The sequence below is a fragment of the Oryzias latipes genome, chromosome 11, assembly GCF_053564925.1.
Source record: "Oryzias latipes strain Hd-rR chromosome 11, Olatipes_Hd-rR_3.1".
NCBI lineage: Eukaryota > Metazoa > Chordata > Actinopteri > Beloniformes > Adrianichthyidae > Oryzias > Oryzias latipes.
Genome location: NC_136247.1, coordinates 22077671 through 22098111, shown reverse-complemented (window position 1 = coordinate 22098111; position 20441 = coordinate 22077671). Strand labels below are relative to the sequence as shown.

The window sequence follows — 20441 nt, the reverse complement described above, 5'->3', positions numbered from 1 at the left end:
GGCAACACTAAATTGTCTATAGGTGTGAGTGTGAGAGTGAATGGATGTGTGATTGAGGATATTCCACCCTGCGACAGACTGGCGACCAGTCCAGGGTATCCCTTGCCTTCGCCCAAGTGGCTGGGATAGGCTCCGGCAACCCCGTGACCCCGAAAGGGAATAAACGGTAAAAAAGATGAATAAATTCCATAAAAATAAAGACCAAATAAAAATGAAACTGACGTTTGAGTTTTTCACATACTAATAAAAATGATTAGTACAGAACATATCCAGTATCTCTTCATGCTAAATATCTTTCGGCTGAAATGATGGACAAACCTCATCATCCATCGATCCCATACCTAACTTTTCTGGTTTCTTCTTTTGTTTTGTTTTTTTAATATTTCATTTTGATTTCGGGAAATTACTTTGTTTTACCATAGGTTTCATTTTAATTTGACTTCATTCCTTTGGAATTTTGTTTTGATATTTTTTTTGTATTCGATCTTTCAAATGCTTTTCCGGTGAGTGTGAATGGCACTTCAGGGCCACCGTAGGAACGTTTTACATTAGATCAAAAGAGGATCGAAGTGAGACATTCAATCCAAAATGTATTTTCATGGCTGCTGCAAATTCTGAAAGATTTTTTTTTTTTTAAATGAGCAAAACGCCGGAGCAGATTCCTCTTCCAGTCGCGGTTATCCTAAGTGTAGCACACACACACACACACACACACACATACACGGATTCACACAAAGACTCCCCCGGTGGAGGACGGGCCCACCTGGAGGTTGTGAACTCTGTACGACCCCGTTTGATTGGGTGCCGGACGAACTCCCTCCCCCTCTCCCACAGAGATGAGAGGAGGAGAAAAAAACAGTGTCATTAAGCCGTGAGTGATGAGTGGCAGCTATGGGTGACATCCTCCACTTCTCTCTCCTGCGCTCTCCAACTGCTTTCACTCTGTTTTCTCTTGTTCGCTGCCTCCATACTTTTCACTCCCGCCTCATTCACCTCTCCCTCCATCCCTCAACCCCTCAAGTCATTTCTCTTTCACTCCTTTTTTTTCCATGTCCCCTATCTACTTCTCCCTCCCTTACCCACTCCTCTTTTACTCCCTGGTTCTTTTTTGTCTGCTGTCAGTCTGTATTTCATTTCTCTTCTTTTTTTTAACCGTCTCATCCTTCTCCTACTTTTTCCCTCCTACACAATGGTGTTCTTCTTGCTGCTGTTTGGCTCTGTGGACTCAGTTTTGAAGACTCTCTTTGGAGATACCAACCCAAAACAACCACAAACACATTTTCTTTCCACTCAGGATTGTCAGGAAAACACAGCGTCAGCAATTTAAAAAAAAACTGCAGCAAAACAATAAATGTGGGAGCAATTAAATTAAGGGAGTAGTGTTTCAATTTAATCCTTCAATTCATATCATAATTTGTGGTCGCTGACACGATTCATGGTTGATTTTGGTTCATTCGCAACAATCCAATTCAATGACCGAAAATCGATCAGGACAATGAATCAAACAGTTTTCCTGATTCTTCATAACTCTGAAATATGCATGTTTCCAAACAAACAAGTAAACAAGAATGAATGTCAAATCCATTCACATTTTAGTTTCCTAAAGTTCAGCCCACTCTTGTTTTTCCACATCCAAAGAATCCAAAGGGAACATTCTTAGAACATTCTGGCACACTGGATGGTCACATGACTTTCTAAATTCAAAGTCTTTCCTCACATTGGACTGGAATGATGGGCTGGTCAGTTTTTGCTGACATCACATGTGTGTGTTGTTCACTGTGATGCACTTCATCGTTTTCACGTTACAGTAAAATAAACCTACTGTACCTCAATCTAAATTATATTTTCCATTATCGATATAATTGATTTATTTCATTCAGTAATGATTCTATAATGGTATAAGTCGACGGATCGATCTGATTGGATGGTAGGAAAATAAATGGATTCATCGATTAATAGTCACACCCCTTATTTGAATGGTTTGCTTTGAAGTATAAAAACAGAACCGTGAATATCAACTCAGAAAACCCTTTTTAATTGCACTGTGATCTGTATGTTTGCACAATTTATAAGTGAAAAAAAAATTCTACAAATTCTAATTTCTACATTTCCACCCGACATTTAAAATCCAACGTATAACATAACAAAGAGCAAACCGGCACCGGGAGCCTCACCTTTGGGTTTTTTGAGTATTAAACTCTAGAAAAATAGTTCAATAGCTGCCCCCCTCCCAGCTAAAGGCTTCGCCCCCCTTAATTTTTCAGTCAATATAAACATTTTTATTGACAATAATTAGGAAATTATCAGTAGTAGCTTCTTTAAGTTATGCAAAAATATTCAAATACAGCCTGAGCTAAAAGAACTACTATTAAAATATTCAAAGCAAACAATATTAAAACTGTTTGTTGATCCTGCCATTTGTGGCGGTCCTCCACTCCACTGTTCTCATTTGCCACCTTCCAAAGTCTTCTGTGAAACATTTATTTGTCTTTACTAAAAAAACAAACAAACAAAAAAAAAACATTACATCTACATCCAGTAGTTTGCCCACATTTCCAGCATTTCCTTCGAGCTGCCTGCTTAACTCAATCTACCGAGAGGAGCAGAAAATCTAAGGAGGTGATGGGGTAATTGACTGAACTTGACAAACGTGATGTTAATCAGCGCAAGCCACTCAACTCCCTGATCCTATTTAGTTTGACAAAGTTTAATTAAACATTCCGGGAAAAAGCACTGTGCTTAAAACAAGCCTTCATTCAGTTGTCAAACACTAGATTTAATTGGCTTTGTTTTTTAAGTTGACAATTTACAGAAACCTTTCTGGTTTCAGAATGAACACTTGCAGACAGAAACTAATCTACAAGAAGTTACAGCTCTTTTTTTCTCACACTGATAAGATGATGTATTTTCAAATAAAAGACAGCGCAGACAAATCTACTGCGGCTAAGCTGACAAAAAACCTGCCGTCCTCAAGGCAAATTCTTTTTCCCCCCCTCTTGTTCCTCCTCCATCTGTGAGTCTTTTATAGGGGAAAAGCTTCTGTTCCAGCTATTATTACTAATTTTAATGTGGAAAAAAAGTGAATGGAATGAAACAAAGGAGAAAGTAAAGACAAACTTCAGAAAATAACAAATTATTTTAGCGTGTTTCTTTAAATCTTAATTTTCTGAACACAATTGGAAGAAAAAAAAACTGGAAAGAGAAAACAGTAAAACTATGTATAGCTTTCCAAATAAATTGTTCTCAAAAATTGATAATTTGACCTTGACTCTGAAAACACAGCAACACTAGAGCATAATAATAAGTTATCTCAGCTGATGTTTTGTTTTTCTTGTGCAATTAAGAGTAAGTTATTGTTTTAGCTTTTTATTGTTTTTTTTTTTTGTTAATGGTCCGGTGGAAAAAGGGATTATGAAAAAAAAGAGCACATTCACCTCAAAGCAACCTTCATCATCCACATGAAAAGTAAAAGTTGGACTAAAGCCATTGTTGCCTGGATAAATTCCAAATATGTTGTAATTATGCAGCGAAGTGACAGATTTACTACACAGACATTTGCAAAGGTGAAGCAACATTTTTACTCGTGGGATGAAGAAAAACGGAAAAAAAGGGATGAGAGCATCAAAGTCCAAAAGATCCTTATCAAGAGAGATTTACTGAAATCAATAGCGCCTATAGAAAAACAAAACAAAACCAAAAAAAAAGGCGGATCTTAGAACTTAAAAATGTTTTAGGCATAACAAAAAAAGTTTCATTTTTCTAAAAACATTTAATACAAAGATGGCTTTTCCGGAAATACAACATAAAGCTTGTTATCATAAGTAAACTCAGTGTGAATAATAATCACCAGTTCAATAGTAATTGCCCAAATTGAAACAAAAAGTTATTTCTTTAATAATTTAATTGCCAGACATTTTAGTTTCTTTCATGCAGTAAACTAGAGATACACTTTTTTCACAATTTGGTTCGATTTTTGGTCACGGCTTTATTTCGGTGTGTTATATGATTTGTGTATTACAAAACAACAAAAACAAAAGAAAAAAAAGCATATTTTATATATATATATATTAAAAATATAAAAATGTATATATAATGTAAAAAAATTGCTTTTAGTTCTTTCAACTTATTTTTGTTAGTCAGGTCCACTAAAAAGTGGATACAACTAGAAATGTTAGGTTTATCTCCTTCTAACAAAAACTGATTACAGTCTACTTCAAAGTTTCTTTTTTGCCAACTTGCAGAATAGTGTGATGGGTTTTGCACATGCTCAGTACGCGGCCACTGCACAGCATCCTAAGTCAACCTGTGCCTGCACAACCGCCTGAGATGAGATCATAAACGTCCATTTTCCTCTCAAGTTGAACCTGTGTGTGGCGGACTGAGGAGGACATCTTTCTTCACGAAATTTACATTTATAAGAGGCAGCCAGGTTACAACTTATTTAAAGTTGAGCCAATGTTTTTACAGTAGATATGCCAATAAAAAATAAAGAATAGTGGCATTCCAGTGAGAAAAGTTATGCCAACAGCTTAAAATTGTTTCACATTTTAAACAAGTCCCATATGAAAAAACTGTAAAACAAAGAGCACGTCTTGTTTATTTTTCCTTACCGGAACTTTTATTTTCAACCAAAAAGTTATAAATAGTCGTAAACGGTAATGGATGAGTCTGATCCTTTTTACTAATGTTTCCAAATCAAGACAGGAAAGTTCGAATGAAAATTTGGAAAAAGTAAAACATAGACGTCTGGGTTTGCTTTCAAATTCAAGACTTTGGCCCGCCCATGGCAAGCTTTTTCAAACAATTTGAATAAGGAAATACAGTTTTGATCTAAAATTCTTTTATACATGTCTTCCATCGTGTGAACGATGCTACAAGAAAATAATTAAAAAAATACCAATAAACCAAATTTCATTGCAGTGGGTCTGTAAAGCTGCTCTGACAGCTGGAAAAACCCATTTTCAAATTTAGGAAAAAGCGTTGAGGTCATGGCTGTGGCGTAGGACAAACTTCACAGTGCTGGTGTGTAATGCGTTTGGGGCACTGATGAATTTATTTTGGCTTCACGTTAAAGGATTTTAAAGGCTGCATTAGACATGCTACTTTGAATTGAGCAAAGTTCCTTTGCAGTTGTGTGGGTCTGGAATTTGAGTTTTGTGCTCTGCTTATTACAACTTGATGTCCCCAACAATGCATTAGTCCAAGGTGTTTCACTGTGTTGTATATATATATATATATATATATATATATATATATATATATATATATATATATATATATATATATGTATATATATATATATATATATATATATATATATATATATATATATATATATATATATATATATACATTACTCCTCCAGAAAATTTTTGACTAACCATCTGATCTTTTTTCCAGCATTTATCTGGACACCAGCCTCGTGTTAACAGCTGCAAGCCAAATCTACCTGTTGGTCAAAGCCATCTCACTTGAGCTTTAAACAACTCAATTTACTTACTTTAAGAAACCTGAAACTATAACCTTGGGATTAAATCTTAAAACAAAGTTTACGTAGTTGGATTACAGTCTTTGCTCCAGCTCTCAGTGTTGAATGTTGTTCAGAACAGCAGCAGCCTAATAGAGCGATAATACAGGCTGATGAAGCTAAAAGATACAACGGGCCAAACAGGTTTAGAAACAGACGCTCAGGTGGACGTCCAGTCAGAGAGTTGGACAGACAGTTGATCTGACAAACGGTGGACTGAGTCTTGAGTGGCTCGTCAAGAGAAGACAATGTACATGAGGCCTCCCGTTGCCTGAGCAGAGACAGACGGACGGCTAAGATGGATGGAGCTGAGCTTATTAACCCCAACCCCCTGTGACTGCCACTGTCTGAGACGGCACAGAGGCTCTGGAAAGATTTGGGAGGAATTTTCTGGGGTTGACGTTGTGTTTTTGAGCTGAGCAGGATCCAGATATACTCTTTCAAGTGCTCAAGTGGTACACTGAGTCTGACGGATGAGGCCTACGTCGGTGGACTGGCACTGGTCCGTGTGTCAATTGGTATCGGGCTGTAAAGAAGGAACACAAAACTTACATTTCTTTTGTTGGATTCCTTATCTGATTCTGACAAATGTTTTATTTTGGAAAAGTACCACCACATCCCTCTATGATTACCTCTTGATGCATGTCAAGACATTCTCCTTCGCAAGTGTCTTACGCTCCTCCTGTACCTCCTTAAGGGGGCTGGTCCGGCCGGTAACATGTCCAAACATTAGCGCTAAATGGAAACCAAAAGGCCAGAAAAATGATCAAAAAGCCAGTGAGGAGGCAGAAGAAGAGTCTGCGACTGCTTCATTTACCAGGCAATATCTCTCGGAATAAGGATTAGTAGTGACAGTTGTTCCCATCCACCAAGCCGATAAATTTTTTTGTATTTATCTGCTACATCTTAATGACCAGTATGTAAAAGTATTGTCTACATAAAACTGGTCTGTGGTGCGAAAAAAGTTAGGAACCGCTGAATATTGTGATTATCTTTTGTATCCCCTGCCACCTGTTTTCAATGAGTGTCTTTTAAACCCGAGTAAGAAAAAAAACTTGAGCAGATGCACAATTATTATTTTCTCAAGCAACATGTTGTGAAGACAAACTATGAATTCAGTCAGAAAAGGAAACAAATGATTGTGATGATACAGTGGTAGGGTGGTCCCTCCTTTATTGCAGGACTTATGTTCCATAAATGACTCACGATTCGTGAAATGAGCAAACTAGGATTATAGATATTTTTAGGCTGTAAAACCTCCCACTACGCACTTTATACACTTTTCTCAGACAGACATGAATGTCTGTCCTCCTGAACACATTCTGTACAGGATGAGGGGATTGATTGACAATGTTCTACAACCAATCAGGATGCAAAACAGTGCGCTGAGAAAAAAAAAGCATGTAAAATTGCACTGAAAAAAAGATGAACATGGGAAAACTATTTAAAAACTAGACACACTGACCTTTCGGATTTTCATAATACGGTGAAAATGAAATATTTTCAGATAAAAATACAGTGTTGAAAAATGAAAGCACATCTAGTTGACTTGAAGGACGAGGGATTTACACCCTTTTTCTAATGCTAAGTTTGGGTTTTTTAGCATCCGTTCAGTGAAGGTAAACAGTAGACACAAGTAAGAACGATGAAAGAAGATGGAAGAAAATATGAACAGAGTGGAGTGAGTCCTTAAGACAAAGATTGATCACGGATGGGACGATGAGAGATGGCCGACAGTCAGCAGAAAGGCTTGCAATCCCTCCTTCCTCCCGAAAGGAACAGAAAGAAACAGAGACGGACAGATCCTGCTATGATACAGATGAAGAGGTATGAGCAAGAAAGATGGCGCCTCGCTCTCAAGGACAAGGTGTCAACGGTAAACTTATTATTCTCAGATGGCTTATCTGTTCTTAACTAGTATACAAGAATGTGTTGCTGTTAAACCTGCGTTATCAGTTAAACAATACTTCAGGAGGAAAAATATCCAATCTCAGACTTTCACATACTTTGAGTAATTTTCTTTTTTAAGTGGTGTTTTTAACATTTTTATACCTTAAAACTACATTGTAGTAATCTGTTGTACTTCACTGGCTTGTGTAAGTTAAGGACATGCTGCTGCTTCTTCAATAGTTATCTTCAGGGTAGTGAAGGGCACCGGACACCTTTAAAATTGTCACAAGCTCTCCTAATATTTACAGAGGTATTCTATGTAAAACACATGCTTTTTTTTAACTCTCTGGCTACGTTTTAGTGATCAATTGATTAAAATAATTTTCTCAGTTGTTCTAGTTTGCTGTTTATGGAAGTAATTCCTGTCTCAGAAACAGAGAGTTTCCATGCTGTTACATCAGTCACGGAGCAAGTTTATGGTGTTGCTGGAATTTTCTTTGACCTTTTCTCAGAATAAAATCGAATTCATTTAAAAGAAATCTCAGTTTTAATTCCATAAATCCTTGTAGAAAAAAAACAAAAATATGATGTCAATAATTTAAATGTCTCTTGATTGCTGCAAAAGCGTCTAAGGACTTGAACTTTCCACACTATAAGCCACACTTAACAGCCTTAAGTATTTTTAAAAAACGGCGATGTGTTTTTACAACCCAGAGCACCTTATATATGGATTAATTCTGGTTGTGTTTACTGATGTCGAAGTGATTATGAGAACTACACGACACTCTGTCAGAATACTTGGTTGGGTGTTATTTTGAATTTGCTGACATGTAACACGGTGTGATTTTTATCGTGTTACTAACAAGGCTGAGAGTTGGGGTTGTCACAGTCGGGGTTTGTTTTAGTGGTATCAGTCTGTGTTTTTTCTCTGTTGCAAACAACATCAGGGGTTCCACGTACTGTGAAGACACAAATGCAGATAACGCTTCTAACATAGCTGACATGTAGTAGTGTCCAACTGTGTTCTTTTTTAAATGTACGTCTTATTAACAAATTTGCGAGTTGGCGTAAATGGTAAATGGTAAATGGCGTATACTTTCTACCTTCTTACGAAGGCCCAAAGCGCTTTACAGTCATAGTCCCATTCACCCATGCACACACACATTCACACACATTCACACACTGGCGTAGACACAGAAATGTTTGCTTTTGCTGTATCAGTGTTCTTTTACGTGTTGCAGACAAGGTTGGGAGTTACAGGTAATGTGAACACGTTGCTAATGTGTAGCCTGTTACACATAGGTTCTAGAGTTACTGTGAGCGCAATTGATACAATCTGACTGAGGTCTCTGTGCCTTATACTGTAGTTTGGTCACCTGACGTCATCTCTAAAATAGACCATTTATTGGTACATGTTATTATACGCTGTGCTCTATAGTACAGAAAATATGGAATCTGAGTATGTATGACATTGGCCCAAAATTCTAAGACTAGTATAGAGCCGCTTAATAGTGATTATAACTTCCCTGCCAGTTACTGCCCAGTGATACACATTTAACCCTTGTGCTATCCTAGGCACTTTACCATTGGGAGTTGGGTCATTTCTTCAATGATTTGTGAACCTCACTGGTGTCCATGGATTACATGAAATCTTTCCACCTTTATCCACCTTTGTCATGGTAGGAATAACACGTCAATGTAAGGGTGGGGTCATCTAAGATAGCACAAGGGAGTGTTTTTGGACCATTGACAGAATACTACAGAAATTGCTATAGTTTGAGATACTAAAAAAGATTCCAACATTTTCCCCTATCAATATTCCTAATATTTTTTCATTTCCTCCTCGGTCGATGTACATCTTCACAATGCTCAGTGTTGATTACGTTTAAAAATATTTCTTTAATAGGCACCACGATCCCTTCCTCCTTTATCATGCAATCTTCTCATCAGAGGACTTCCGTCCTACCGCGGATGGCGTCCTTTTTAATTTACGGAAGTGTCAACTGTGTGAAAATTGATAGATTTGTGCCACCTCGACATTTCACACCAAGTCTCTTCCTACTGTATGTGTCCGGCATGTGCTAGTAAACTGTAGAAAAAGTTGAACACGCCCCACTTAGCTTGTGCGGTGTGAACACCATGAACTAAACACGAGTTTAAGAAGCTGCATTTAGCGCGTTGCATGCCCGGTGTGAGTGTAGCATACAGGAAAATATTGCTTTTATAATCTTGAAAAATAAATGTCTTTCAACAAGAAAGACAGACATTTAAAGTACTGATTTTCTTTGCTGTGTCACTACACTTACACCTGGAAAAGTTAAACGTCATCATTCTAGCAACAGCAATGCAAGTGCTTGTGCTTCCAGTGTTCCAGTACAACCCTGGCACATATAATCAGCCGCTAATAACGTCACGTTTGGAGTCACTGCCCTAGCATAAATCAATGGGCAAAATAATTGCTAATACACCGGTTATTGATTAGAGCCGACGCCATGCTCTCATTTTCTGAGGCAACCGTAGCAAAGTGCTAACGTGGTGACAAGGGTAAAGTGCAATTTCTCAAAAAGGCACACAGTCCGACAGCTGGGTGAGAGGAAAAAACGACTACAGGGCCTCTGCAGTAATTCTTAATTGACACCTGTCAGGGTGACGGCTGCAGTCACAGCTGCTGCAGGGAAACGTCTCCCCAAGTCCTGTTCATCTGTCACTTTTAATATCTTTTCTTCACAGTCCTTCTTTCTCTGCTGCGGTCTCCGCCCGTACCCACCCTGCTGCACACCAGATGTTCCAGTCTGGCTTACAGAAGCAGCACAACTTCAAGGCCAAACAGTGCAGGGCATCCGGTGGCAACTCAGTCACAACAACTCTGTTTGCCGTGATTAGAATCCCACTCGGAGGCCATTCTTCCACTGAGCACCCAAAGTGTTGGAGTTCTCAGCCTCAGCCTTAAAACAAAAAGAATAGACCCTACAATTTCCAGAAAATCTGAGACCATCCATTAAAGTGACATTTAGATAACAATAAACTTCCTTTAGACAAATATGAATCCAGCAGAAAACCGTGCATCTGACAGGGTCTACCTGGTTTGGAGGTGTCAATCATCACACAATGTACACACATACAGAGATGCAACATAGATTTATAGTAGAGGCATGCAGACACCCAGGGCTGCTGCAATGTACAAAAAAAAAGAACACAACGAAACAGACTAGCACTGTGCTGTGGTGGAGGCAGGTGCTCTCCTGAGGACATGCAGGCCCCTGAGCGTGGACCTCCCATCCTAAATCATGGCTGACCATGTTTCTTAGTGCTGTCTGCATCCTTTTTCTTTGCCTACATCTCCGTTATTTTTCAAATCCTTAAACAACTTTTATTTCAAGACGCTGAATCAGCTGGCCCACTTCAAAGGTCTTAAAAAACTTGAAGCATTTTTTTTTGCTGATTCGCTAGAAGCTGTGGAAATGGTTTTTAGCACAATTTTTTATGGTTTTGGTTGAACAAAACAATATTTTTTAAGATATCCACTTGGTTCCCTCTTTATATGAATAAATCCCTATTTTAACCCTCTAACAGCGGAGATGACACTCACACGCCCCTTGGTCTACTGGAAAGTGTTGCATAGCGCCGGAAAGCCTTTTTACACCACTTCAGAATCTGGTGAAGCTTTGTCGCAGTTTCAACAAGGAAGATCTACCTCACATCCGGGTAAGCTGGGTTCTTGCGCCACTCACTCTACATGCCACTCAATCTTTCTTATTCGCATTCCTAAGATCTCATTTCATGCGTTGCAGTTTTTCTGTTTGTTTATCACCCCCCCCCCCCCCCAAAAAAAAATGTATTAACTTTACGCTGAGGCGGTAGTAATGTTGACCGTGAGTTTCTGCTGAGAGCCTCAATGGTGTTTTCGCTCGTGCGCGTTTATGAAGGAGGGGGGCAGAGCATGGCAGCTCAAGAGTGTGTGTATGAGCGCACGTTCAGGGTGTGCTGCTAAGTTCGCCGGAACAGTAATAAAAACGGTTTCCTCTAAAAGAACAGAGACTGGTTCTTTTGTTAACCCGCTCTGGAGGCTCTGAGGGTCCTAAACGGGGAAGTGACCCCCGAAGGAAGATCAGCCTTCTGCCCTGGAGAGGATCTCCCCTGCGTTTTCTGACCACAGTCAGAAACCTCATTGCAGGAGGTTCAACAGCTATTAGGTGACGGAGGTGACAGTGAGGATGTCAACAGTATCATTCAGACGAGGGGCCAGAGCTGGAGGGACCCCCCCATCTCCTTACGCTCTCCTGTGTGGGAACACTTTGGAATTGTTTGGATGAAGGGAAAAGACAATTGGATAAGTCAAATGCTGTCTTTTGACAATTTATTGTTACAAAAAGATAGCGAATGCCACAGATAACACATCTAATCTGTTAACGAACTTCTAAACGGCATTACCTGACTGCAAAAATGAGGTCTAGAAGAAAATAAATGTGCAAGTTAAAATGTTTTTTTTTTCAGGTCAGTTTTAAGTCTCCAAAGTTTTTGGTTCCTGACAGCTAATAGTAGTATTATTTTATATAGCAGATCACCTACATAGATTAATTTTAATATTGTTATATAAAACCAATAAATGCATTTTTGCAAGAAATCTTTTTCTGCCTTTTTTTGTACAGAAAAAATACCAAAAATTTATCGAACCGAGCCCTAATGAAATTTTGAACCAAACCAAATTGAGATTTTAGTGTACCGTTACACCCCTAATATATATATATATATATATATATATATATATATATATATATATATATATATATATATATATATATATATATATATATATATATATATATATATATATATTTATAGACATAAATATATTTATTCATTCATCTTCTTCCGTTTGTTCCCTTTCGGGGTCACGGGGCTGCTGGAGCCTATATATATGTGTATGTGTATGTGTATAAAGCTTTTTTAATTGTTTTTTACATCTAAATAAATTAGTTTGTTGTTAATGCAGACAAGACAAGGTAGATGACACATTAGGGTTCCTTTTGGATTTTAAAAACGTAAGTATCGCTATAATTAAAAAGTTTAATTTGAAATGAGTTTCCACATGCTCCAAATCTTAATAAAATATAGCTGAAGTTATAGTTGCATTACATAGTAAATATGCAGGGAAAATGTTTTTATTTTTTTTGAACTGAATTTAGAATGAAAAAATGTCTTGAACCTTCTTGTATTTAGAATGCAGTAATAGCGGCCTTGTCTTTGAAATCCCAGGAAGTAGGATCAAGTTTGCACCACCATCACGCCTTCTAATTGCTTCAAATTAGAATAGATCAACAGCGTGACATCCACAAGATAGTACCACGGGTAAAATTCCAATCGCTGATGATGTCATCATCTTGTGTTACATTTTGCAGCGTTCTGGGCGATGCCCTTTGCGACTAATGCGACCTGAGCGATTACAAATTGCTGTGAAGTATAAACTGCGGTGGTCAAAAGAAAGCACAGATTTAAAGTTGGATTGCTCACACTACTCTGTGAGAAACCTTCTCCTTTTAGACATAACTCTGGTAGCAGGAAAACCCTTCACCAAAGGAATATAATTTTTTGGCCTTTTTTTGTTGATTATTTAAAATCCCTTTTAAAAAATAGTTTGAGTTTTGAGATGCAGCAAAAATTGTCTATTTCCACTTAGTCCTTTGCAGGGTGGTGGGGGTTGCAACAGCCTATTTTGTTCAAGGCAAAGGCTGCACAGGTCACCAGTGACATCACAGTATGTGCAGGAAATGTATGGAAAGACTAGTTTCTAGGGAGATTAAAAAGTGACGAAATGACTTTTTTTTCCTTGTCTTCTTGTGTTCTGCTTGAATGAAATTGCAGCTTTTCCGGCTTCCTCTGTACCTCATTAAGTTGGGGAATAGTTTTACCTTGTGCCTCCAGCGCCGAATGCCTTTACATCTTCAGTCAGCCGGCGCGTCTAATTCCAACATATTTTCAATCCCACCCTCTTTTTTTTTCCACAAGAGCAGTCATCGATCTTCATTTGTCACTTAACCTCCTCGACAATGAGGACAGAGGAGAGGAGTTGTGTGCGTGTACATATGTATGTTGGTGCAGATTAGTGTGTGTCTTTGATTTCCTGGAGGCCTCCTGGCTCCGACGTCACATGAAAATGAAACTGCAGGCGCAGCGGAGTGTGGGGAGCAGCAAATATACCCACTGACTCCTTCAGTCAATGTCACCTGTTAATGACACTTTGCATGCGCCGCGTTATCACACCATCGGGGCATTTTTGCATGGCTACACGCGGGCGCAGAATCCTCATCACGCTCAGTCATTCCCACACGTAGAGACGCACAAACACGGATGTTGTCGTCTGCTGCTTTTCCACTTTAAATCATATTTTCTCTTCCCCTCACAGCTTCACATCCTGACAAATGTCATTAAATTCTTTATCAGGAGCGTTCTGATAAAACTAACATGGACCTCTAATAGTCATCTACCCTGCTTGCTAACTTGACAGGTGCCGTGAGCTAAATTCCAGTAGAGAAACACAATGGCAAATAACTACAACACAGTGTTTTAACGCTGTTTGCCTCAGAACTCTGTTCCTGTTCTGTCAAACAAAGCAGAAAGCTGCAGGCCAAAAGATCAGAGGGAGAGCACGATGAATGTCTTTCCATTTTAAAGAAGCCCTTACCCGGAGTGAACGATTAGGAACTTCATCCACTGCAATCTGCTATTTAAAGAGCTGCTCTGATTAAAAAAATGATGTTTTTGGTGTTTTTTCATGTTCCCGTGGCGTTTTTCAGCTGATGGACGACATATTTAAGAAAATGGAGCTCAGAACTGCATTTCTGAAATTGTCATATCAGGAACAGATGAAAAATGCTGTTGGAAAAAGATCGTATTTGTGGCGTAAAGGCTACGACCCGCGGGCCTCAAGCTTCCCGCTCTGCTCCATCCTTGTGGACAAATAGATCCGTGTACGTCCTTGTTTTCCTCGTCTGAGCTGGCATGTGGCTCAGAACTGTACGGCTGGATGGCTCCGATACTGCTCGCCATTTTTGTGGCATCCGTAATGTTAGGTTGGATGGCGTTTATACGTTTCAGTCAGGTGTGGGATGTGAGGGGCTGTTAGCTAGTGGGAGAGCATGTAAACAGATGGATGACGGGAAGTGGGGGTGGGCTTACTACGCACCAACAGTCCCAAGCACAAATCTTTTTAACGAACAGGTTGTTTTTTAAAATTTCGGCTAAAAACGGCATAATCATAATCTAGAGACCACTTGGAATACTTTTTAAAATAAAATAAAAATCAGTAGATTATCAGCTTTAAACAAAAACACATTTTTTATGATGGAAGTAAACTGAAGTAGCTGCTGGCAGTTATGCCTGAAAAGCGGAGGTAAACACATGAGAGGTGTCTGACGCAGAGCAGAGTTCATCAAGACTTGACATCTTGCTGAATTTGTCAGCAGTAATCGGTGGAACCGTCCCTGTTCTGTCAGCTGCTCAGATAATTAGGGACCACAATTAACAGCATCAAGGTAAAAAGATGATGCTGGAAATAGGAGACTCATTTGGACTGTGTGGAACCTCACATTCCAAAGTGAAGTTGTTTTATTTGCTTGTCGTGATGTCAAACAGGCCAACTGCAGCACGCTGTCTGAATTGGGACGTTAAACCTCGCTACATGCAAAAACGGGATGGCTGTTGAACAAACGAGCAGCGTCTGCAACATGCAACAACTCAACTGCACAGGCCTTTGTGGACATGTTGGACGCTGGAGCAGCAGGTCAAGCTGAGCTTCAGCAACTCTGCCATTGGAGCCTGACATCCTCAGTAAGCAGCGATTGGCCTGAAATCTGTAATCAAACGTTTCAAACGGTCGACGTGCGGGCCAGCAGGCACCACATACTTTTATTGAGGCATCTGGTTGGTGGGTTTATGACTTGGACAACAGGACCCGGTCAGGAATGGTTCGTCTGACAAATAAAATGACGGAGTAACAGCTGTTGATCTCTCAATAGAAGTCTGTGGGATTTTTTTGGCTTCTTGGAGCCAGCGGGTACTTCCTGCTTAAAAAGGCGAGGGGGGAGGAGTCATAAAATATGACTCATAAAAAAGTTGAAAAATGTAAACAAGATGTTTTTTTTTTTCACACAAATCACCGTTACAGATACTTTTTTTGCTTTTATAGTTCAAAACTCATTTTGGGAATCCCCCCCCCCCCCCCCCCAAGGCAAAGCAGACGTGCAACAAACAGTGCAATTAAATACGCAGCAATCGTAGCCGGCACTTCAAAGTCAGCAGAGAATATTTCTTAATGTCCCCCTTTTACTAATGATACTACTCTAATTACTGATTATTTGGGCTGCAATACAACATGTGGTCAAATCGTGTGTTAGCAACAACTATTAGGTTTTACATTGTGCATCAAAACACATAAAGTAGAAATTTGTAATTATTACCAATTTTATCCTCAAAGTATGTCAACAATTCGTGAAAAAGAAACCTCTTCAAACGCTTATCCAACTTAGTAGATCTAAAGGCAGTGTCACACAGCCGCTACGCACATTTTGTGCATATTGCATGGAGTAAAACTGGTCATGTGTGAATATACGTGGAAAAAGTGAGAAAAGTTGTGGTCTTAATGTGAAATTTTCACAGATGTATCATGAATGAACCACGCAAATACCACGTAGAATGTAGATCATGAACTGTCTGTGATTATTGCGCTGTTTACATGGAAATCATTAGTGATTTGTGCGTCAACTGTGTAATTTGAACATTGATATGACCGCCGTATATGCAATATAAAAGCTATACGTCGGTGGTACACATGTGAAAAGTCTTTGAAAGCCACAAATTTGCGTATGCATCTCACAAAAATCCCACACAGTTACGTGAGGTTTATGTAATAATTGTGCATAAACTGCGTCAAAAATACGTAAAGACCCGTCGTCCAAAACCCTCGACCGTCATCGGCGCACATCGACGAATGAAGAACGCAAGAAACACATGAATTACCTATATCACGCCTGTATTACATAAGACCAAAATATCATACTTGCAAAGCGTACGTAGTGGCTGTGTGACACGGCCTTGACTTCAACTGTTTGAAGCTACATTCACACCGCCCTCTGCAACGAGCGTTCAAACCACCACGTCTAATAATAAGTTCATGTAAACAGGCGTTTTCTTGCTATCATGCATAGCAACACCAGTTTCTACCCTCTTTTTGGGCTCTACATACAAAATTTGCATCCATCGAATGTTGTGAGTTAAAGCAGGCCAAGCTTTGACCAATCAGGGACTCGGATTTGGTAGCGACGCATTGATAATGTCCTTTTTAATTCAGAAAAGTGCCACCTGTTTGAAACTTGATCACGGAGGAGAAATGAATCATTTCCAGCCAGAATTCTATATGACACCAAGTCTTTCATCTATTGGAATAGAGCTGTGAAAGAAAAAGCCTGAAGCCAGATTTGCACCACTCTGAATTGTTGGTGGCGGATACGCGCTCGTAAACAAACATGCTCAATGTGAACGTAGCATCACGGTGTAAAACCTACAGATCATTAGACCAGGTTCAGTTCTTCTCACCAGAATCTCCTCTTTTGTTATTAGGGGTTTGCTTATCTACAGTTAATTACTCTGGAAATACATCAGCAGAAAAGCACTTCACAGAAAGGACAGAAAAGGAGGGGAAAAAAAGCCTGAAAATGTCGACAGATGACTGCAGCAAGAGTCTCTGCTGCTCAAATTGCACCACATTGAACCTAACTGCCAAAACTAACAGATGCAGTAATGTGGTTCCAAATGAAAGAATCCTGATGTATTGTCACTGGCCATAAAGCAGATAGGCTACAGCACTATTACAGGGCCTAAAATCATCACTGTGACTGATGAAACGGAGCCCATTTGAACGGGCACACAAAGAGCTATTGAAAACCTTCTAGTCCTCGGAGGAGCGTCTGCAACGTTTTGTTTTAATGCAACTCCAAAGTGACATATGAGGGCTGTGGAAATAAGTGCTAACACATTGTAAAATAGCCAATGTTTTAAGGCGTGGAAGCAGAGTTACAGTCATCAGTGGAGGTGTTAAAGTTTCTGGGGTTTGCCACGTGTCCAACTGTTAAAAAAACACCAAAAAAAACAACCTGCCAAAGTGACTAGGAATTTTATTTTGGAAATAAAAAATAAAAAAGGACAAAAAGATCCAAATGGGAAAAAGAAAGCAGCTAGAAAAAGGGTAAATAATTCAAACAACGCCATGGTGAAAAGATAGAGCAGCAGTTTCCCCCGTGCAGTCTTGTTCTTCAAACACATTTTTCCCTCCATCCATCACGAAAGCCTCATGTCAATTAGAAATTACAGCCCCACTGAGTTCAAAGTCTTTTCGTCACAACCTTGATTAAGTCTGCTTAACCTCACATTTCCAGCGCCTGCTTAACATTCTGCAGCTGTTTTATTCAGCTTTGGTCATTACTGCATGAACTTCAAAGACTTGTGTTTCCTGTCATTTGGAAACGTGTGTCAATCACACACACAAATACCTCCAACCAGATCAAACCACTGCAGGTAAACCGGATGCTTTTCCTACATAATTCATTTCTGGAAGTATATACCTGACAAAAAAAGGAATTTGCAGATTGGAAAAATGCAGATGGGCTTTTATTTTTTAATCGTTAAATGGAAAACATTAAATTTCTTATTTTTCTTTTAATTTTTGAACTTTTAGTATAAAAAACATCATTTTTAGCATCTTTAACTGATTTTCGGTAAAAGTTATTCACTGTTGAGTTTTCTATGCTTTTATGTCATCTTATACAAAATTATATAAATACTTTTGTGTTTTTGTTGTCACATGACTTTTTGTAATTCCAGAACCGGACTGATTTCCTTCCAAAGGTCAGGGCTCTGGAATGACCCCCAGCTTTGCAGTGTTGGTACCATCATCATCCTCTGTGTGATCTCTCCACACCCCAGCACCCTCTTACCCCCTCTCCGCTCCCCTCCCCTTCCCCATGGGGGTTTTAATCACCCAGAGTATTCGAGAACTTTTTCTTTCAATTTGTTCTCTTCTTCAGAAAAGTCTTTGGAGGGTGTCCGATCGTGTCTGCGTCTCCCCTGCGCGCGGAGTGATTTAGTGATGTTCATCAGAATGAATAGATCAAAGGCGGACGCGTGACAGGCGATCAATCAAGCATCAAATCAAGGATGACATTCCGAGAGCGGAACAGAAGCAGGAAAAAAAGAGCGACTTTTCTTTTTCTTAACCCTAAATAGACAGATCTGAGAGAGAAAAAAACTCAAACAAGAAGAATAGTTTGGTGTTTAAAGTGCTGCTATGTAGCCTGTTCGGGAAATAGGGAGAATAAACAAAAAATAAAAAGTTAGACATTTTAGCGGTTGCTTTGGAGTCTGCTAACTTTTGCGCCTCCGCGCAGACTGCGTTTTAAGGGCGCGTGCGGTGCGCCCGCTTCCAGGTGGGGGTGTGTTTGTTTGCGGTGCTTGGGCTTACCTGCTGAGCGCCGCGGGGCTTGCTGCTTTCTCCTCGGCATGCTGCTGCAGGACTTCCCGCTGGACTGTTCATGCGGGGATCAAAAATAGAGGACAGGGGAAAAAAATAATGGAGGGGAAGCTCCCACGCAGGATGTGGATGGGTACTTGTTTTTATGATTGTTATTCTCTTTTGAGAAGAAAAAAAGTCCGTTGGGAAAAAAGATGACAGCAAAGGGAATTGTCCTTCAGCTCCGATTAGACAAAAAAGAAGAAGAAAAAAACTGTATCTGTGGGGCAGAATGAGAAGCCGAAGCTTCTTTTTTGCAGAGTTCCCATCAAAATCTGTTTTTGTTGTTTTTTATGATTTCAAGCTTCAAAAATAAACAAGTGCTTCCTTTTGTTGCGTTGGAACTCACAGAGCGGGGAAGCAGAGCGCAAACTGCGCGGTTTTCGGCTGCGTCCGCCCGGGTGCCAGCTCCGCGCTCCCGTCTGCGCTCCTGAGAGGAAACCGGGGGGTGAAAGAAGGGAAAGAGCGACAGGTTAAGCAGGCTGTGTTCGTCAGTCATTCAAGTGGGAGCCCCCCCTTCCCTCCCAATAACAATCAATACACGTCCACCCCTCCCCTCCCCCCCTTCCTTGGATAATGAAATACTCACATAAACGCTCCACCGTCCGACTGTCAGCGCCACACTTGAAATCTCTCAGAAACTCATCACACCCCCCCCCCCCCTCCCCAAACACCACCACCCCCGGAGCAGGCCCGCCCGCTGCGCCACGCCACGCCACGCACTCCCAGGCGCTCCTTCCTGAAGCGGCCGCCTCGGATTTGATCACAGCTCGGCTCCAAACGCGCTTCTCCTCCGCAGTGGAAGTGTGCGCACATCGCTGATGCGCGCCGCGCTCAGACAGCTCCCACTGACAGACAGACACATCCAGCTGCCTTTCCGGCCTCTCCTTTACTCCACCCCTTCACAAGCGTCACCCTGACAGTTGGAGCCCACCTGTCAATCCGCGGCTCTAATTGTCCTTTTTTTCCATGTTTACGCACGGGATTCAATGAGTACAATTGAGTGACAAACACCCAGAAGTTATTGTTTTGCCTTGAAATATACTTGATGTCAAACTTGTAGTTAAGAGACATTGACTATACGTACATATTTTTGCTGTTTTATTTTTTGTTTTATTTATTGATTCTGAAAAGTAAATAAAATCATGTTTCAAACCCATGTCACCCAAACTGTGATCCAGTGCGTTGGATCGTCAATACGCGCTGTTTAAAGGTTTAAGTGAAAACCAAAAAAAAAAAAAAAAAAAAAAGTGTAGATATTCCTGGTGACCTCTTTTTTTTACCGGGACAAAGGAGGCTTCGGATCGATTCGTTACACCTTTTTAGTCAGGCTTCTCCTGGAGGGGAGGGGCTCTGAATCCACAAGAGGCTCCATTAATAGCCAGCTCTCAGTCCAAACTATTATCCAGTATAAAGTGTTTATAAGAGCCAAGGCTATCTGAAGCGAGGCAGCGTGGTGCGTCA

The 20441-nt window shown here is 40.0% G+C and overlaps 1 protein-coding gene and 1 long non-coding RNA gene across 2 annotated transcripts in view; one reads left to right on the top strand and one right to left on the bottom strand.

Moving 5' to 3' along the window:
• LOC101161251 (teashirt homolog 1) overlaps positions 1-20187 on the bottom strand; it is a 40597-nt gene extending 20410 nt beyond the window's left edge. Inside the window, exons 1-2 of the mRNA XM_023959660.2 lie at positions 19567-20187; positions 18930-19407 (exon numbers count right to left, since the gene is read on the bottom strand). Of these exons, the coding sequence (XP_023815428.1) occupies positions 18930-18969 (40 nt within the window). The 5' untranslated portion in view covers positions 18970-19407; positions 19567-20187. The remainder of the gene's footprint in view (positions 1-18929; positions 19408-19566) is intronic.
• LOC144995643 (uncharacterized) lies at positions 14810-18922 on the top strand. Its single transcript, XR_013659163.1, has 3 exons — positions 14810-14949; positions 15050-15244; positions 18293-18922. It is a non-coding gene; the product is annotated as an uncharacterized LOC144995643 (long non-coding RNA).
• Positions 20188-20441: the final 254 nt, after the last annotated feature.